Consider the following 19,786-nt stretch of genomic DNA (forward strand, 5'->3'; position numbering starts at 1 on the left):
GTCATGTTTCTGGGACGAACTGTCGGGATCTGGATTTTACGAGGTTAAGCGAACTTTTTCATTCCTTCTTAGACTCAGATCAAGCCTACAAATGATTGATTTTATATCGTTATCACGATGGCATTTTTCATTAATATTTTTACAGATTTGAGAATGTACGAATATTTACGAAGTTCAGAGCTTGGAGTGATTACCCGTCTCCGCCAAACTGAGTCTTTACAAAAAAGAATTATTTACATTTTATCAAAATATATCAGTGGACAATAATTCATTGCATTTTTCATATAGTCGTCTAGTCATTTATAATTTTTTGACAAAACTGACTTCGTGATGCCAGGGTATAATCTTTATCGGATAATGTTGTATAATTAGGCTAAACGATATACTGTATGACGTTTTCAGCGGTTTTGCAAAGAGAATGCTTTGCTAAAGCACTTTATACCTATACGGCTACTTACGTTTTACTGAAAGTCATTTAGAACTTTGATCGCAATAAATAGCTACAGGATTCAAAAACGTCCGAATCCGGACTGAGTATAAACATTTAAAAGTGATTTATTATTCCGCAAACACTTTTTTAACCGCCTATGGCGAGTCGCAATAACTCCTTTTATACATTAATTGTGTCTTGTATGAGGCAACCAAAAGTTTGTAATATAATTTGTTGTTCCTTACACGCTAAACTTCATCGCAATAAAAACTTGCTAATAACACATATATTGATGTACTTTCGTACGAACATGCAATCATACATGTGTATCATGGAGAATTATTTTTGTCTAATCGTATAGGCTACGTTGAGTAATTCTTTTGCTGTATCCCAAAGTGATAAATAGTCTCTACCAAAAACAACTTCATATGAAAGGTGAAATTTAAGTAACCAAAAACGGTCATGAAGGCTTGAAACATTGCTACTTAGCTGTACAGTTCATACATATAGCTTTGAAACTGACGAAGTTAAATCGCGGATAAAACATTTGGCGCAAAATCTAGTTCCTTTTACTCATGTCCAACACGCACGTGCTATACTTTTGCCACACCACGTTCCTCAGCAAACAAAACAATATAGTTTTGAAAGGAAACTAGAAGACAAAGCTGAAAATGGTTTAACCCTATCCAGACCGGGCTCTCGACTTTACCATTTTAACTAGGTGTGGCCGACACCGCACACACATTTGCAATCGTTAATTACTCGAAAACTATATACGTCGTAAACTGATCGGATTTTTACAGGTTAGTAGCAAAAACATCAGGCTTCCTGTATACAGTACATCATAATTGTAAAACTAAAGAAAGTGAATTTAGTGTAAATTAAGTATTCGTAAAAGTGATACATTTCTAGAAATTTTCTTGTTACGCCGCGCCCCCGCTGTGCGGAAATCCAGCTGACCGCGAAAAAGAGAACCCAAGAGAATAGTTAGTCGAGTTAGTGGTGCGTAAATGAGTAAACGAAAACGATACGCTTCAATGCGGAGAGAGAGCAAAATTATGAAAATATGACAATATCTCAAAAATTACAAAATCCAACTTTATAAAACAAAGATGGACAGATAGTTGAACATTTTTTAGGAAAAGTCACCAAATTTCAAGTTTCTACAGCAAACAATGCAACTGTACGCCACGTTTTGCTGTGACTGTGTGCAGGAGAAGCCACACCTAGTGAGAATAAGGTTAACTTTGGTTTAATGTTTCCATATAGATAACAATATTTCAAGCAGATTTTTTAAAGCATATTATTACCGATACCTTAGAAAAAGAATTGAATTGGTGCGATAGTTTCAAAATTGACATTTTTGAATTTACAAAATAATCGAGTCTATTCCTTTTGGTTGTGGTCACTATTATAAAGATCTGCAGCGTTAGCAATTATTTACGTAGTTTCGGATCAGGAAGTTGTACGAATGCATACTCGAACAAATTGTTTTAATTGCATCCTGAACTTGGTAAGCAAATATAACTGAAGCAACTGTGGCTCCAATTATTCGGCTGGAAACTTGAGACATACGTTGTTCGACAGTGCTTCAGTTCATTGCAATAAAGATACGCTTATAACAATTTTGCATTTTCATCGTTGCTTCAGTGTTTGAAGAAAACTGGATCAGAGTAAAATGAACTATCTAAGCAAGATTAGTATCCCAGATATACCTACAGAATAATGTTTAAGGCTACTCAAGCTAATGCAAGCGGATTTGTGTGCATCGTGCGTTTGTAACAAGCTTGCCACATTGCACACAAATCATTTTTAAGCTGATACAAAACAAACAATTAGAACTTTTATGAGATTATGTAGAAGATAATTTGTACAAATACTAGTTACAGAACACTAAAAAGCTTCAAAGGTTTTATTTTGAGCTAGCAGTGCTAGGCTTTGTCATTTACCAGTATTAACCAGAAATACCAGTATTGTTCAATGTTTATGTCAGACCTGTACGTCTTAAGGAAATAAACGAGCAACAGTGCCTTATGAGAAAAATATTATTCATGCAAAATTCAAGTCGAAAAACTTTAATATTTGGTTATTTAAGCTAATATTTTTAATAGTTTGTTATTAGGCGAACATGCAGATAAATTCTAAATACTCATACCGATAATACATAAACAACTTAAAAAAAACTTTGACTTCATTCAGCTATGCTTAAGTCAAAAAAACTACAGCATAAGAATATGGATGCATTGTTTTCCATGATACTGGTGGGCTTGTTTGTGTATGCTAATCTTGCAACTGCCAAGCAATGCAAAGGTTTGGCATACACAAAGATTTAGCTAATTTTGAAATATGCTGATTTTTTTATATATTTTAATTTTTTTGTATTTTTGAATTAGGTAACGGTGCACTAAACATCGGACCTTTTCATTCAAGTTCAGCTTCATTGGTCGTTAATTTTCCATCTGCGGTGTCATTCTCAAATGTGCCATATGTTTTTGTATGGGCTCGTGGAAGGTCAAAACACAATGGACTTTTCCGAGCACAGGTTACTTACTGCATTTCTTGATATTATTAGTCCTTTATGATGCACAGTACTTGTATATATATCGAGTTTGGTGTGTTTTTGAAGAAAACTAAGTCAACTTTCACAAAAAGTTTGTTTGAAGAGTAGCAGTGTTCAACCAAAATGCTTTACCGCGCCAAAAATGATGTCAAAATTTACTGGTACGCTTATTTCTTCCAGGTGACTAGCATTGATTTATTCCGTTTTAATGTGACTGTAAATCGTTATGACACACTTTCTCGTGACTGGATTACTTCACTTACACTTCATTGGGAAGTACAAAGTGAGATATTAAAAAAAGATTTTGGTTGCAAGGATAATTCTTCAGTGTAATTAATGAGAAAAAACTTACTTAGTTTCTATAATATTTACATTTTCTTATATTTTTGAAATATCGTTTGTAGTTCACATGTGTTCAGTTTATTGTGCAACTATCAAGCTTAACTTACTTTTGTAAACTTTTAGTCGAATGTTCTATGGTTAAGTCGGTACAAGGTAACTCTGCTGAACACAATAGACGGAGATACAATGGCAAGTGATAATTGACTAAATAATTTTTAATAAGAATATTTTATTAATATTAGTAAAATAGCAATCAGTGTTTGAAATGTTTTGATAATATGCTAGAGAAAGTAAAGCAGATGTCCAATTGAAAAAATTTAACCTATTTTTTATTTTGCATAATTAACAGCAACGGCTTTCATAATGAAACGAGTAAATTTTCCATCCTCGGTCAGGTACACCAGAGTACCGATGGTTTATGCTTGGGTTCGTGTGAAAGGAAGAAGAGACAATAATTATATTGCAAAGGTTTATTTGCAGAATTTCTTCTGTGTATGCAACTATGAATATACAATAGTTGTCTCAGACAGGAAATCAAACCGCAGTGAAAAACGATTTTGGCTCCGTTTAGGTTTTAATTTTTTTTTTACAAAATAAATAAAAATCAAATTTTGATTTTACCTATCCCTCTGCGGTACAGATTTGCATCGGGTTCACATATATGTCAGGTTTAAGTTTAGCAAGCATGCTAATATAGGGTTTGCTACGGATTAAAATAACATTATACAACTAATTCTTTATTTCAATTTGTTCAATTACCCTGACCAAGTAGCAACTCATTAGCACAAGACATTTTATCATAAATGAGTATTTCGTAATTGAACATTCTTACGTTTTTAAATAGTCAAAGCAAACAAGTTTTCCTTCCTTCGTTAACCTTTTGGTGAAGTTACTAAAAAATTGTTAAGATTGAGAAAGATTCGACTCTGATTCGTTATTTTCTCATAGTCTTCAACGGTTCAGATTGTGTTTGGATTCAGACAAATTTAAGACAATAGTTTTGGTTCCGGTTCGGTTTTCAAAAAACATCCGCCCAAACCGATTTAAATTATTAAATTATTAATTATAAATCATGCCCAGGTTACAACCGTCGACTTGATGGGATTTGATGTCATCATCACAAAAGTTAGGCTTAATCGAGGGCCGTGGGATTCTTCGCTGAGTTTGCAATGGAAAATTAGAGACATGCCGTCAAGTGAGTTTAATAAATTAAATCAAAATTGAAGATGATTGATTGCAGAACGTTTGAAATGTTATATGTTGAAGAAATGCACGCTTTTCATGCTTTGTAGTCTGATACTTAGATGCTACCATAAATGGAAAAATCAAAAAAGTTTTTACAGAGTTGCCAAGGGGAAATAATATCTGCGAAATAGCATCATTAAAGTGTCTGCATACTTTATTTATTACTATATTTATTCACATATAAGTTCCACCATTAAAACTAAAAAATGATACAAAAAGTTTTAAACTGATTTTATTTGCAAAAGTACCATTTTGAACATTCATAGTGTAGCCTTTAAAATTGTTCTCTTCTTTGTTAACTCCAAATTCACATCCTATATACTTCTAAAATGTTTGATAGGTAAAGAAGTGCAACTAATATTCGAATAAACGTGGTGGTTTGAATTAAAATGTCTTGTGAAATCCAAGTCACTAAAGTTGTAAAATAGAATTTTGTAATGAATAAACCTGTAAAGTTAACTTATATGTCAACAAACTTGTTGCAGTGACTGTGGTTCCACCACCGCCTTTACTTGGACTACGGCAAGGCCAGATTACTTTCTACCAACGCTACGAGCACATTCTTGAAATTTATGCTTGGGCAAGATCACCAACAAACCTGATTCCCAGGTGATATCCACAGAATAAGTTAGGGTATAGTCATTGTAGACACGTATAGCTTGTTTACGTGGGCTATATAACACACGTTGTTCATAGATAAATGATATAAGTATATGGTAAGAAATTCAGGGGGTGGATTAGGAATTTCGCAAGGAAACTTTCATAAAAAACTTTGTATATATTTCCTGGAATCGTTACTGGTTACTAGGCAAAACGTTAAACTACAAACAGTGGTAATGTCTCCAAGCTCGGAAGGCTGACATTCTTGAGATAGCCTCATGCAATGGCTAGCCACTAGCCAGCATCACTCCTTGGTCCACTTTGGCTCGGAGTGGTAGCACCTTCCCGGAGTGCCAACTATGTTTCAAATAGCCTAACTGTTTTGTGGATGGCAGTGGATAAATTACGTTAAAACAGTAAATCCAGACAAAAATCAGCAGCCATAGCCTAGGAGGCGACCAAAGCAACCCGATGGTAGACCTTGTCACGTCCCTGGCTATTCCTGGGGCTCAGCTGAAACCGGTTTACGTCATGTCATTTGTCCTGACTTTTTCTTTAAGGCGGAAAGGAGAGAAATGTTGGATAAGTATTCAGGCAAGCTGGTTTGCAATAGAATGTATTTCCGGCTAAGTCTGCCATTGTCGCTGACTGAAATGGAGCCAACTGAAAAGCACGGACATGTATGATGGTATACGGAGCTCGGTAGTATTAAATTATTACCGAAATGCGTCGAATCGTCGTTTTAAAGCTCTGCTTCCTCGCAGTTGGGCATAACCATTTTAAACACTTATCAATCTGATCCGTGCGGCAGACAATGCTTTTTCCCGTCATATCGCCACAGCCATAAAATAGGACGCTCCAACAGAAATTATTTGTAGCGTTTATTCTAATTTTATCAAATATGTTTAAAGGATTTCAAAGCCTATGGTGGCAAAGAGGCCAACAATAGCATCACATATATTTTTACAATATCATACAGTACATACGGTATGCTGGTTTACATGCATGCATGATGGCTATATGGTATATTATAATCATACATGTAATTTTACAGATATTTTGCATATACATTATATATATGTATGTGTATAAGCTGTATAGGCTGTATAGGTTTGCAGTAATCTACAGTATATTTATATGTAACAACAAAGTAAAGTAATCATATTCGATGCATTTTCGAAAGAAACGAAAGTGGGAAAAGTAAAATAATTTGAAAAAGAGCATAAAGAATAAATCACTGTAATTGCTTATTTCACGCATAAGTTCTACAAAATTTTTTATTTGCAGAAAGCGTTACAAAGTCAACATCAGATCCGCATCGAATACTGGTTTCACCTTCACAATTAGAAACTTGAATCCATTTGATTTTAACGAAAACCATTCCCTTCATCTACACTGGAGTGTTCACCAAAAGGCAAACTCAGAGTACGGTAAGTAGGAAGTTACATTCGCCAAACACAACAGTCCTTTTTACCTTATTAATTTTCCCTTTTTCAGTGACAAAAATGGTGGGACACGGAAACTATTCAAGTATCGTTGACATTCCACCAAGTACTTGGCTGACTACACCAACGATTACAGAAACTTCTGAAAACGTTTTTGATATTTTCGGAAGAGATATTCATTTTAGCATTGTTCGTCAAATGTTACATGAAGCTACAGATAGGTAAATGTCTTGTCATATAGACTATACTCTAAATCTAGAGTATATACTTAATTAAATAGTAATAAAAGAGATAATCACTTTGACGTTATGGCTCAAATGCTGCATGACTTTACAGGCGGGTGAATGTTTTCAACCAATTTCGTGTAAAAATTTTTACAAAACCAGGATTATATAGTGTGCAATACATCAAGATATTGAGGACCACTGCTAAAATGCTTGACTGAACACCGTAGTAAAATTTTTGGAAAACAGATTCGTGTAATCATATAAAATCAGAGATACCTATTAATACCTGTGTGAATAAATAGTGGTTACTTAAAAGTTTAGCATATGCTTACATTTTAACAAAACATTAACCTAGTTATATGCTTATAAACTTCGCGCTTATAAAAATTTTAAAAAGAAATATGTAGGGTAAGTTAGTCTTGTTCAGGTTTGTCGAAAAATGAAAAAGCTGGGGCTCTTGCAAGCCGCAACTTATGAGGTCATAATAAAACAAAAAATAACCTGATTTATGAGGGCAGAAAGGTCTTTATCAATATAATTTTAGCTACATTCAAAGCCTGTTTTCACGGTAAACTTTGACTCACTTCTTTTATGTGATGCGACATTCGTGTCATTCATTCATTGGTGGTTCGTTTTTGCACAGATCTTACAAATTAGATAATTGTTATAACGACTGTCTCGTTTACGCAAAGTCATCTCTAGTCTTGTCTAGTTGGAGAAAAGTTTCTGCTTTTTTGTAGAATATTTCCAGTCAATAAAACCACAGAGTCTGAAGCACCGTTTGAAGTTGCACTTCGGGGAGATTGCATCTATCTTGACCAAAATGTCACTCTACAAGGTCTTAAGAAACTCACAATTCATGCGCGAAAATTTGTTTCCAATGGAAGTTATTTAACTTTAAAGGTAATTTAAAGGTAGTTATCTGTAACATATTATTTGACTTATTCAGTATTAGATATATAAATCTGAATCTTTTGTGCTGCGCTCGTACAAAGACACAAAATCATCAAAACATTGTGTAGGAAATTTAGTTACCTGATTGAACGTATTACGTATTATATTTGTTGTTATTAAACGTTTTGTTATTGTATTATATTACGCACGTATAAGTACTGTAAAGGGGTATTGCAAATGAAGCGAACCGTTTGATTCCACAGAAACATATATTGAAACATACAGCCTACAATAAGTGATCAAAAACAAAAATCTAAAATCTTTTTGCTTGGGAGGAAAACAATAAGTCTATACTGTGCTTTCGTATGCTCAGAAAATCACACATAATTTTGAATTAATCAACACTTAGTTTAATCATAAAATTACTTGATTCAAATTTTTTCTATATATAAATGTATAGCAGAAATACTAAATGTCATGATTATGAACACACGCATGCCTAGAATAAGTCAAATCAAAGCAACAGTCATATGCAGAGTACTTACAAACCAAAAACGAACATCGTTATCTTTAAAACAGGCTCAACTTTATAATTGCTTATTATATTCGTGATATACTTTTAACGATTCATTATATTGAACTAATTGGTTAATGTTCGATAAAGTAAACTCAAGTTTAGCGTATTTTTAACCTACTCAGCAAAGCTATTTTTAACAAACTTAATTATTTTTTGAATAAATACCCTAATTTTATAACAAAGTTACGGTATAATATTGTCACAGTAAAATTCTTGCAAAGTTTTGTATTCGTTTTACGTCTTGGCCGATTACAAAAGCTATAAGGTATATGGGCTATACTTTTGTTTTTGCACAAAAACTTGCATACGTAAACCGATACAAAATCCTCACAACAACAAGATTTGTGCCGAAAGCTTTTTTGGAGGGAGAAGCCTGGAGTATATATAGCTATATAAAGTGTATATAGTTATTTTTATTTTTATATATAACTTGGTAATGCTTATAGCAACAATATTAGGCCAATAGAATAACTGTGCTTGTAAATTATAATACAATTAAGCATTTGTTTTCGATTCTAAAAGTACATTAATCAAGAATGCATAAAATCTTTGAACTAATTTTTGCGATTGACGTGTTTAAACCCCAAGAAATTCCATATTATTTATTAGTGGCATTATCTTCTTATTATAATCTACGGTCTGCCTTCTCTGCTGTTCAAATCTATACAAAAGAGGGAATCCTGCTCTGTAGCGAAATCTATCTATACTTTTGAAGTTACTATAGCTATCTAAACGCAAAGATAAATTCTTCTTTGCCTCGGTTGAAACAATTTCAGGTGTTTGCATTACTATTCCTTCAAAGTTACTTCAGATATTGTATTTTGGTAGTAAGGTAATTGCTTTGGTTTAACGCAGGCACCTCAAATATGCGAACAAATTGAAGGATCAAGATGTCTTTATCTTGGAAAAGCGGAAACTTCTTTGGATGGTGCTAATGGAAAACATGGAATTGCCAGTCCATTGGTTCAGGTGTATGTGAAGCAAACTGTGGGCAATGTGAATTTTAGAACTGAGGTATATAGAATGTACTATGCAGTTAAACCAAAATTTTCAGAAAATTTAAAAAACATTTGGAAATATGAAAAAATTATCGACTTTAACATTTATGAGTATCTCAGCAACCCCGAATTTAAAACGTCAAAATAGAACTATAAGAAAACAGGTTTAAAACTGAAGAAAATATCTTGGTCGCTTTTCTGTAATTCATGTCCAGAGTGTATGGCATCAGTTATTGTACGAGAATGTGGGGCAAGATGAGCAGGTTTTTAACAAAACGAAATCTTCTCCAATTAACGTGAATATGTTTTAGTTAGTGCGTCTTGCATATGGTGATGAAATGATGTGTAAAATGAACGATGTATAAATGATGATGTAGATGATGGATGATCTTTTAAGTATGTTAATGTGGCAAAATAATATTTCGCACTGTTGTTTATTTGTATTTTGTGTGTTTTCCCACTCTTCTTTTTGTTAGTGTTGTATCACCCTGCTTTTTGTCCTCTGTCTTATTCGATTTTGTTCTTTTTGGCATCTCAGTGTTTCGATGTGGTTGAACGCGTAATTAGTATGTGTCCTTTTTCGATTGGTGTCCCGCATTTGCTTCAGGCGTGAATATTTGCCTTCTTGAAAAAAGGTGGCCTTTGGATTCAGTCTAAGTTCGAGTGTTCAGAGCGAGGACCTGTCCTTCTTTGGTCTCTCGGACCTGCTGTTGCTGTTTTTATTATGTTTAACTAACTTATTTTAAATGTCTGTTCGTAACTTCAAGCCCCAAACGGAAATGAGTGTTTAACCTCTCATGAGAATACAATCAAGCTGCATTGCGCAACGCTCGTTGGTTTTGAATGGGCCGTGAAAGCGGTAGAAAACGTACCTGGCAGAATAAAATCTGTAACACTAACATTAATATTACCACAAGCCTCTTTTTTATAACGCTTTACTTGTAAGTGATAATCACGTTTTAATATTGGCTACAAGTTACACTACAAGCATCAAAGTCAAAACATGATTTTTTTAGGCAACTGATGGAATTGTTGGTGAAGGTGGTGGTAACGGAGCAGCTGGTCAGGTTGGACCAACTGCAAGAAATATTCCTGTTGGAGACACTACACCACATCGGTATCTCAAAAATTGTGTAATAGTGAAAGGTACACTTACAGTTTTATTTACACTTTTTGTTCATTAATGCAAAGGTATAACGAAGTTATCCTAATTTTGATAAAATACAGTTGTTATATTAGAAAAAAAAACATGAAACCTTACAAACATTAATTGGAAATCTAATTTTGAAACTATTACTGTCATTAAACTAACAGGTCTTCCAGGACTAAGAGGCGGAAACGGGGTAGACGGTGCCAAAGCGGGACTTCCAGGAAAAGGTGGAATATCCAAAAGAGTAATTCTTATCACCCAATATATCGCGGGATTAATTCGATTGACACAGCGGCCTGGCAAAGGGGGATCTCCAGCGGAGCACGGATACGGAGGAGATAGAGGGCAAGATACAGAATTGACAATTTATATAAGATTTTGCCTTTCTTTAGATAATTATTTTTCAATTTTGTAACTAAATATACCAGATATGGCGGAGAAGGGGGATGTGGAAGGGGTTGCCGCAAAGCATGTGAAGATGTGTCAAAATGGGGCACGCGTTACGAGTGCACTGTCCCTTTTCCTGACTGTAGCGACAGTAGTCACGGGGTAGCTGGTCCACCAGGAGACGCAGGGTTAGACGGTTTCAACATTTATCCTGTGCAGAAACATGTAAGTATGAAATTAAAAGCAAGTGCTGAGCCAATAAATTGATTTTAAACTAAAGAAGAGTTTTAAGTAAAGAAGAAAACCATTTGATTATAACTTATATGCAAGTTTTAGTTTTTAAAAGTTTTTGCCAAATACATGTCTGGAAAAAGGCAAGTGTGCAGCAAATCAAGAAATACTTGATGATAATTGTAGAGTCACAGTTTAAAATCATTTGCAGGATTCTGGTATTTATCTTCGATTTTATCCATTCAATATGCATGCTCCAGAGTTCACGATTGTAAAAGATTGACAGCGTTAGTGACATTGTGAAAGGCGCCAGCACCTCTCCCTATAGCGGTTGTGGTTCGTGTGTCACTAGCGATTATATACTTATACGTAGTTGTTACGGTTTCGTAAACAAACTTGTAGTAAAAAATTGTAGGCTCACTTAAATAGTTCAGAAGTTACAAAAAAATCTAACTGAATGTAAATCTTCCTTTGTGTATAAATCTAAATCCAATTGAACTTTAACCTTTTGCGACTCATGTATCAACTTTTTCGACTCATTTTTCTAACCTAACTGTCTATCGTTAACAACAGGCTACATGAGCTACTTACGACGGAATAGTTACGTTTTTGTCAAAGAAATATCTCTAATCCTCTGTCAATGTTAGTCGCTCCAAATGTATACGTCGTCAATCCTTTAGCAAAATATTTTCGATTGTGCTTAACTAATAATCTTGACATACTGCTACGTTTTTTCTACAAGTCTCAGCAAAACGCACTGGCCTCGTATCGCATTGTCTCTGTATTACACGAGCACGTGTAGTTTATTGGGTTTACTACGGTTAAAAAGTAACGTCACAAAAATTCCTAATTCTTCAATTTTTCGTCAAGAGGAAAACTCTAATATCGCTTATGGCTTTCGTTTTTGAAACTTAAATAAACTTTTGTGAAAGTAAAAGATTTTAATCATAAATTGGCACCGTTACTAAATGCGAATATCAACAACACTGAAAAAATTTCACTGCGTGGTCATTATGGTCACCGCGTATTATTTACAAACAATTTTACGGTTAGCTTACTGACAACTGAGTTTTCTGATGAAAGGCAAACTTGTATTTTCACTTGCCTTTTATCAAGCATTTATAAATTAGGAAAGGTGAATAAAGCATGACTAACAGAAATGCGCATTAAGCACAATCATAAGAATGCCTTAGTTCACAATTAACAAAACTTTAGTATTAAACTGATTAAAGATTTTCAATGGTATTTTCCTGACACTTTCTATATGTCGAAAGGGAGCAGATGGAATTGTCGAGAAACCTATTTTGCGACAAGTTGGGAATCTAAAAGAATGGTTTGTCAGCGATACCGAGTTACTAAACCTCATTCGCCGCAGAGGAGAGTTGCTCTTCCAAAGAAACAATAAAGAAGAAGCTCTAGATATTTTTTCTTTTTTAGCGTCAGTTACTAACGTAGGATCCACTCTTAATCAGCAGGTAAGTTAAACAATCAATAATATAAAGCAAAAATATTTTTCATCCTACTTGTGGTTTTTAAAGTGATTGTTGATTCAATTCTACAAAAATAATAATTTGCTGGACACAAGTACTTATAAATTACTTGTTACTTGGGTATGGTATTATTATTAATCTTTCATATTTGCAATCTTGTAACAAAGGCCTCTTGGCGACAAACTCTGCTCGAAAGAGGCTTGGATTATTATGGCAACAATGAAATCTATGCTCCTAACTTGAGTTGGAATTACCTAAAAACCAGACTAAATGAACTATTGGTGGCTGGAAGAACGTACGAAATGGCTTACGACAATGTGAAAGACAAGGTTAAAGACACATAGATTTAAGACATTAAGCCCTATGGATTATGTGACATAAATGTGACCTTTTGTCACATAATTCGGGCAGAACTCATTCAAAAACACTTGCAACGAGCATTCCTTGCCTCGAGGAGGGAAGGCGTAAATGGGGATCGGGACAATTCTGTACACTGATTACACGATTGATAAAACGTGAGATTTTTCAATCTAAACTTAAACAAACGAATAATATTTTTCAAATGTGTGCATTCTCCATCTCATATCGGTGTATACAAAAAGGTATAAAAATGAAAAATCTGTGTAAGCTAACACCCTATAGGCCTACGTGGAGTGGGTAATGCGACAAACATATACATAACAAGCATATACATGTGCGTACAAGCAAGCTACATATATTCAGTATAAAACGTTAAAAACGAAAACATATAAAAGTACAAGACAACAAAACATGCATTTTATCATAATTATAATAACCAATTCCCATCTTATTTATTCAGTTAATTATGCATTATCAACTGCATCTACAAATGTAACGATTATTTTCTCGTTCATGTAGCCAGGCTTAATTTCACATTTACGGTGAACCGCGACACCTTTAACTGCGAGTAACTGTGAGTAACCTTCAACTGTGAGACTTTGTAGCGTTATCACGCTAATGAAACAAACCGATGATCTTCGAAAAGCCACATTTAATTGGTCTCAGCCAGACGCCGACTCAGACTAAAAACTCTAAAAAGCGCACAATATTTATATATAACAAGGGTGCCAAATCACGTGATTAAAATAGTTAACAAACGCGTAGAAGGTGCTGATTGGTAAAAATGCTTCAAGCAAAAACACGGTGATAAGTAACAACACAACATGTGAGGAACAAAGTCCGTAACACAAACACGTCAAGGAATAAGTAACTAACAAAGATAAGTAATCAACTTCATATTCGAATAGATAAAAATGTTTTAAAAAAGAATAATAGGCAACCTACTTCTTGTTTTGAATATGTAAACGTTTAAGCAACAACCAAGGTATCCAACTTTACGCGTTCACGTTCACGTTAATCAGGACTTGTTTTAATTCACTTTGTATCTGAGTGAAAAACTTATAACTTTACTTTCATTGAAACAAAAAAGCTTAACTTTTCATAACGTTCAAAACTATTTTAGATAGACAACATGATGTTTGTCAAAGAAGTTATGGAAGATGCCGTAAAAGTTGACCTCACAAAATCTCAACGCGAACTGAGACACAAAAGAATGGCACTGGCAACAGAAAAAAGTCTTTACGTCAAATCAGTAAGACAGGTAGAGAAAATGATGGTGGAAGAACAAAGGGAAATAAAAAATCTGACTGTACATGTCATAATAGAAAAGGTATTTAAGTTTTAACGTTACTACGAAATAATTTTTTGTTTACACAATTAAAAATAAAAGTTATTGGTTAAGATTTGATTTAATTGACAGTTCGTAGCCGAGTCTTTATAGCCTGGTAGTCGTAAATCAGGCTCAAATTTGCTGGGTCGTAATGGCTCGAGTCACTTTTTTCAAAGACTTGACTTAACACGATTCGCTTTCTAAGAAAATACTTACTCGACTTGAATCAATTAACTATTTGAAATGACTTGACTTGACTTGAGTCGGTTCTTTTCGATTACGTTTCAACATTTAAGGTAAAACGAATATTTTTCTTGAGTTCCGAACACATTAAAGTGTAACTCAAAATGATATTATTTGTCTACGAATGCGTACGGTGCAACCAAATGAAGCAAATTTTGCAAAATCTCTAAATGATTTGATTGACAGAAATGGAATCTTTGCTTTCTGTTTGCATGCATGGTTTCGAATATTGATTAACTCGATTTTACTTTACTCGTTTCTTATATACCAATTGACTCGATCTGACTCCAGCCACTTTTACTGCATACTAAAATACTCGACTTGATTTGAACCTTAAACGGTAAAAGATTTGACTTGACTTGCAAACCGAGTTTGATGGCTTGGTCACGACTCACGATGGCTTGGTCACGACTTTATACAGAGCCCAAATCTTTTTAGATCTTTTGATTATAGCTTCACCACTACCGACTCTGGTGAAATAACTCAAAATTTGGTATACAACCCATCTATAGGCTGTATGCGTACTGTAAAGGGCAAACAGGTTGCCGATTAAAAGAACTGATTGCAACCTTTTATTGGTGCCGTTGCGCCGGAACAGTGATCATCTTAAGTCTTATACTTCAACGGGACTCTAATCAAGTATGCAACATACTTTTACTTCAATAACCTAATTTTTTTCGAAGAATGAAGAAGATTCCAGAAGGATCGGAAATATTTTCTTGGATCTTATCAGCGTGTTTTTTGGTTTCGTGACTTCCCCAATCGCTAAGAACCCTCAACTAGCATATGACAGCTTTATAAGGGTAAACAAGATTTTATTACAAGAATTTTACTTTAATTTGATTTCAGATTTATTTCACTTTTCATGACAAAGTTTAATTTGAGGAGTGTCTTAATCAAGATAAGTATGTTTTAGATATTCCAGAAATTCGACAGCGCTCAAGGATGTTCGACACCAACATTAGATGAAGCTAAATCTACTCTGCAAACAAGGTTGGAAATCAATATAAGTTAATCTTAATTGCATTTAAATACAGATAATTTGTTTGGTAGGTTAAACTTTGCAGCCGCGTATGGAAAGATGAAAAATATTGACTTCTCAACTATGGATGTATCGGCGGTGCCAGAGATTATGCGAAGTAAACTCGGAAAAAACAGAGGAAAATTATTATTGGAACTCGGATGCCTATTTGACAGAGAGCATAAAAGCAAGATGGAAAGTTATTTTGCATAATTGAATGTTTTTTATATACCAAAAAAAGAAACGATTACAAATTCGTACAAATAATTACATTTTTCCATACCATGAATTTTATCATTTATACGCATTTTTCAACAGGTTAAAAGTTTGGAAACGGTCTTAGACGACTTTTTCCGGGATGGTGATTTACGAATTACTCTTATTAACAAAATTATTGATCTTGAAGTACAACTTAAGGTAAAATTACTTTCAGCATAATCTACAAAATTCTTGTAAAACAATTACTTTTGAAGTATATTGTTAGATCACTTTTCACTGCAGGGTGCAACAAATAAAATAAGGTTCAGTTAGACAAAAATGTTTGAATATCATAGACTGCACGAATAATGATTTCTTTTTTTATTCCAAATATCAAATCAATGATGGCAATCTAATCTACTAATAAAGATATTGATAATTTCAGCTGAGCTTCAAAACCTTGGAGGCACTCTATATATTTGAACACAAAGAACATGTGTGTTGAACTATATTAACTATAGAACTGTTACGATATACACTATATTAATAATAATGTTACGTTTCAAAGGAAATTTCACATAAACTTGATGTGGCAACTCAATGGAAGAGCGATATGGACAATGCATTGCATTCGACAATAGACGATATCCCTATGTCTGTTAAACGAAAATTTACTGAACTAGTTTTCAGGTAAAGTTCTACTGTATATTTCTATCCAAAATTGCATATTGATGGTATATTGCATTTTATATTGATTTTCATGTCGCTGAGTATATAAATGCAAACGTTTGTGCATGTAAACGATTGAAGACTTTGTGCTGTGTTTTTTACAGTGATTTATGTAATTGTAGTTTATGCATATACTATATAAATATTATTATATATTCGTTTAATACCTTTTTTATAGGTTAGGTGTTTTTAAGTTATAGAACTTACTTACTTCAAACTCATAGCCTACTATTTCATATAGTATAGGGCAATAGGCTATGCAAATATTTTATTGATTTTCTTTTTAAGTTTGTATCAAGAACACGAAATCATGATTACACGTTCGTTGTATGAACTTGCCAAAGCTTACCAGTTCATGAGTTTGTGGAAGTTTGATGCTCTAGTTAATTACGATAACGTTTACGGCGACTTGGTAAGTTAAATGAAACATGTAAAACTGTTATAATATAAGCATATGTCAAATTAATTAAACATAAAAAGGTACAGGTGTTCAAATTTATAGGCATAGTTTTAACATCGCATATTAAATAAACGAAATATAAACAAACATAAACGTTACACAATAAAACGTGAAAATTTGAAATAATATACTGAGCAATATTATCTTCTACTACTGGACATTTGTATTTTCTTGATCTAAATGCAAGTTCTGGAAAATTTTTATGCAGTTTTTGCTGCTCATTATTACAAATTTTATCTTTAACGATTTAGCCTTTCATATCAAACCTTGGCTCCCTGAACGGAATGTTCCACTTTGAACAAATCAAGCAAAGACTTGAAAGTGAAAGGAATAGATTCCTTAATGCGATTTCCACAACGTCTGGGGCAGGCTCACACACATATACGCTTCTACGAGAATTTGACTACGTTAGTAAAGTTTGAGATTAGTTTTTTATACGAACTGTATTTGACTTAAAATGCCGAGAAGATTTTAAAGTGAATCACATAATTTTAAATAGAATTTCTAATATGATCCTTTACTATTTTCTATTGATTTAAAAAGCATTTTACCGATAGACGTTATTGTTAAAATCTATTAAATCTTACATCGCATAATTAATTTTTGTTATTTTTTGTGTCAGGCAACTTATCCCAAGTTGTTTGCTTTGCTTCGTAAGAAGGGAAGGTTCGTAGTTCACCTTGACCTTGACCCAAGTAATGCAGCAACTACGGGTTGCGTTTCCTGCTACAACGCACGTCTCATTTCTATATACGTCGAAGTGAATGGTTCAGCACAGCCACCAACAGTTTCTTCTAGGCGAGTATATCTATAGCGCATATGTATACAGTCTGTTGGTGTTCGACGATTGATGCCACATTTAGGACCTCATTTTTAACCCAGACTACTTTTATATATATATTTGCACCTTTCTACAATTTTATTGCGCTTTGTGTATTTTTCTGTGGTGCTTACAGTGATAGTAAGAATTAACCTTTGCTTTTATTAAGCAATCTTTTATTCACTATAATCTCATTATTATTATTATTATTAATATTGTTATTATATGCTATGTACGTTACTTAAATGATCGTGTACTTTCTTGGCAAGCTACAAGTTATCTCGTTATACTACATGAGGACCTTACCCTATCACATGTTTTGATAACAACGTTTGTTGTACCGTATATTTGTATAGCGCATGCTGTTCATGTTTTTCATACCTTGTTTGTATACGTATCACTTACAGAATTTACGTCAAAGTTGCTCACATGGGTGACTCTTATTTCTTGCTTCCGCTTTCGGACGGGAACACGACAGTTGTGCGTTATCAACAAAAGCCGGAAAACATTGCTGGTGGTCACGTGGTATACTTCAACAAAAACCAACTTGTAACATCGATTCTAGACCCTTCGCTGAACGAAAAATTTGAACAGTCTGTAAGTGCTTTTTGATATATACAATTATGAAATCTTTATTGCGTTTTTTACTCCCCCGAATGTCTTACTATAATGACAACGTTTTTTCTTTTGTTTTCCTGTTAAAACCAGGAAGGGAATAGATTTTGTCACGATTATACCAGAGCGCAGGACTTCTTCGGTGGCCAGCTATGTAAAAGCCCATACGCCACTTACACTATCACAGTCCCGAGAAGACGAAGACTTCAATGCCACCGTCATGTTTCTGGGACGAACTGTCGAGATCTGGATTTTACGAGGTTAAACGAACTTTTTCATTCTTTCTGAGATTTAGATCAAGCCTACAAATTATTGATTTGATATCGTTATCACGATGGAAGTTTTGATTGATATTTTTACAGATTTGAGAACGTACGAATATTCATGAAGATCAGAGCTTGGAGTGATTACCCGTCTCCGCCAAACTGAGTCTTTACAAAAAAGAATTATTTACATTTCATCAAAATATATCAGTGGACATAAATTCATTGCATTTTTCATATAGTCGTCTAGTCATTTATAATGTTTCACAAAACTGACTTTGTGATGCCAGGATATAATCTTTATCGGATAATGTTGTATAATTAGGCTAAACGAAATACTTTATAACGATATACTTATAAAAGTAATAACCTATATGGCTACTTGCGTTTTACTAAAAGTCATTTAGAATTTGGATCGCAATAAATAGCTACAGGTTTTAACAAAGTCCGAATCCGGTCTGAGTATAAACGTTTAAAAGTGATTTCTTATTCCGCAGACACTTTCTTTTACAGCCTATGGCGATTCGCAATAACTACTTTTATACATTAATTGTGTCTTGTATGAAGCAACCAAAAGTTTGTAATATAATTTGTTGTTCCTTACACGCTAAACTTCATCGCAATAAAAACTTGCAATTATCACATATATTGATGTACTTTCGTACGAACATGTAATGAATTACATGTCTATATCAAGGAGAATTATATATTTTTGTCTAATCGTTTAGGCTACTTTGGGTAATTCTTATGTTGTATCCCAAAGTGAAAAATAGTCTCTACCAAAAACCACTTCATATGAAAGCTGAAATTTTAAAGAACCCAAAACGATCATGAAGGCTTGAGACATGGCTACTTAGCTGTATAGTTCTTACGTATAGCTTTGAAACTGGCGAAGTTAAATCGTGGATAAAAAATTAGGCGCAAGTTCGTGTTCCTTTTACTCAAGTCCAACACACACGTTCCTTAGCAAACAAAAGATAAGTTTTGAAAGAAACTAGAAGAAAAGACCGAAAATGGTTTAACTTTGGTTTAATGTTTCCATATAGATAACATTATTTCAAGCAGATTTTTAAGAGCATATTATTACTAGGGCAACCAAAAGTCAATATGGTCAATTTTTTTAACCTGCCCAGAATGTTATCAAACATGCACAAAACAAATTTCAGCTTTG

General features: G+C 33.8%; 1 protein-coding gene across 2 annotated transcripts; it reads left to right on the forward strand.

The window, feature by feature from the left end:
• Positions 1-2,464: 2,464 nt before the first annotated feature.
• LOC143452921 (uncharacterized) lies at positions 2,465-19,259 on the forward strand. Of its 2 annotated transcripts, XR_013115119.1 has the most exons (29): positions 2,465-2,740; positions 2,824-2,972; positions 3,171-3,273; positions 3,456-3,521; positions 3,682-3,800; positions 4,413-4,527; positions 5,063-5,186; positions 6,465-6,607; positions 6,675-6,843; positions 7,590-7,752; positions 9,176-9,334; positions 10,335-10,464; positions 10,633-10,813; positions 10,897-11,080; positions 12,361-12,561; positions 12,744-12,905; positions 14,060-14,266; positions 15,193-15,312; positions 15,426-15,502; positions 15,563-15,724; positions 15,848-15,947; positions 16,297-16,418; positions 16,746-16,869; positions 17,169-17,324; positions 17,540-17,715; positions 18,145-18,334; positions 18,446-18,612; positions 18,715-18,863; positions 19,013-19,259. XR_013115119.1 is itself a non-coding variant. In XM_076954068.1 (28 exons), the coding sequence occupies exons 1-28, from the start codon at positions 2,632-2,634 to the stop codon at positions 18,779-18,781; spliced, it is 3,945 nt and encodes a 1,314-aa protein (XP_076810183.1). In that variant the 5' UTR covers positions 2,465-2,631; the 3' UTR covers positions 18,782-19,259. The 2 variants fall into 2 exon arrangements, 1 of the variants encoding a protein (XP_076810183.1); XM_076954068.1 differs by having other exon boundaries at positions 18,715-19,259.
• The last annotated feature ends 527 nt before the right edge of the window (positions 19,260-19,786 follow it).

Source organism: Clavelina lepadiformis, chromosome 4 (assembly GCF_947623445.1).
Source record: "Clavelina lepadiformis chromosome 4, kaClaLepa1.1, whole genome shotgun sequence".
Lineage (NCBI taxonomy): Eukaryota > Metazoa > Chordata > Ascidiacea > Aplousobranchia > Clavelinidae > Clavelina > Clavelina lepadiformis.

Excerpts from the sequence above, each read along its gene's own strand:
- LOC143452921 (XM_076954068.1), top strand. The coding sequence starts at position 2,632 with ATGCTTAAGTCAAAAAAACTACAGCATAAGAATATGGATGCATTGTTT. Across the intron at positions 2,973-3,170 it reads ATGGACTTTTCCGAGCACAG|GTGACTAGCATTGATTTATT; the intron begins GTTACTTACTGC and ends TATTTCTTCCAG. Across the intron at positions 15,503-15,562 it reads AAATCTACTCTGCAAACAAG|GTTAAACTTTGCAGCCGCGT; the intron begins GTTGGAAATCAA and ends TTTGTTTGGTAG.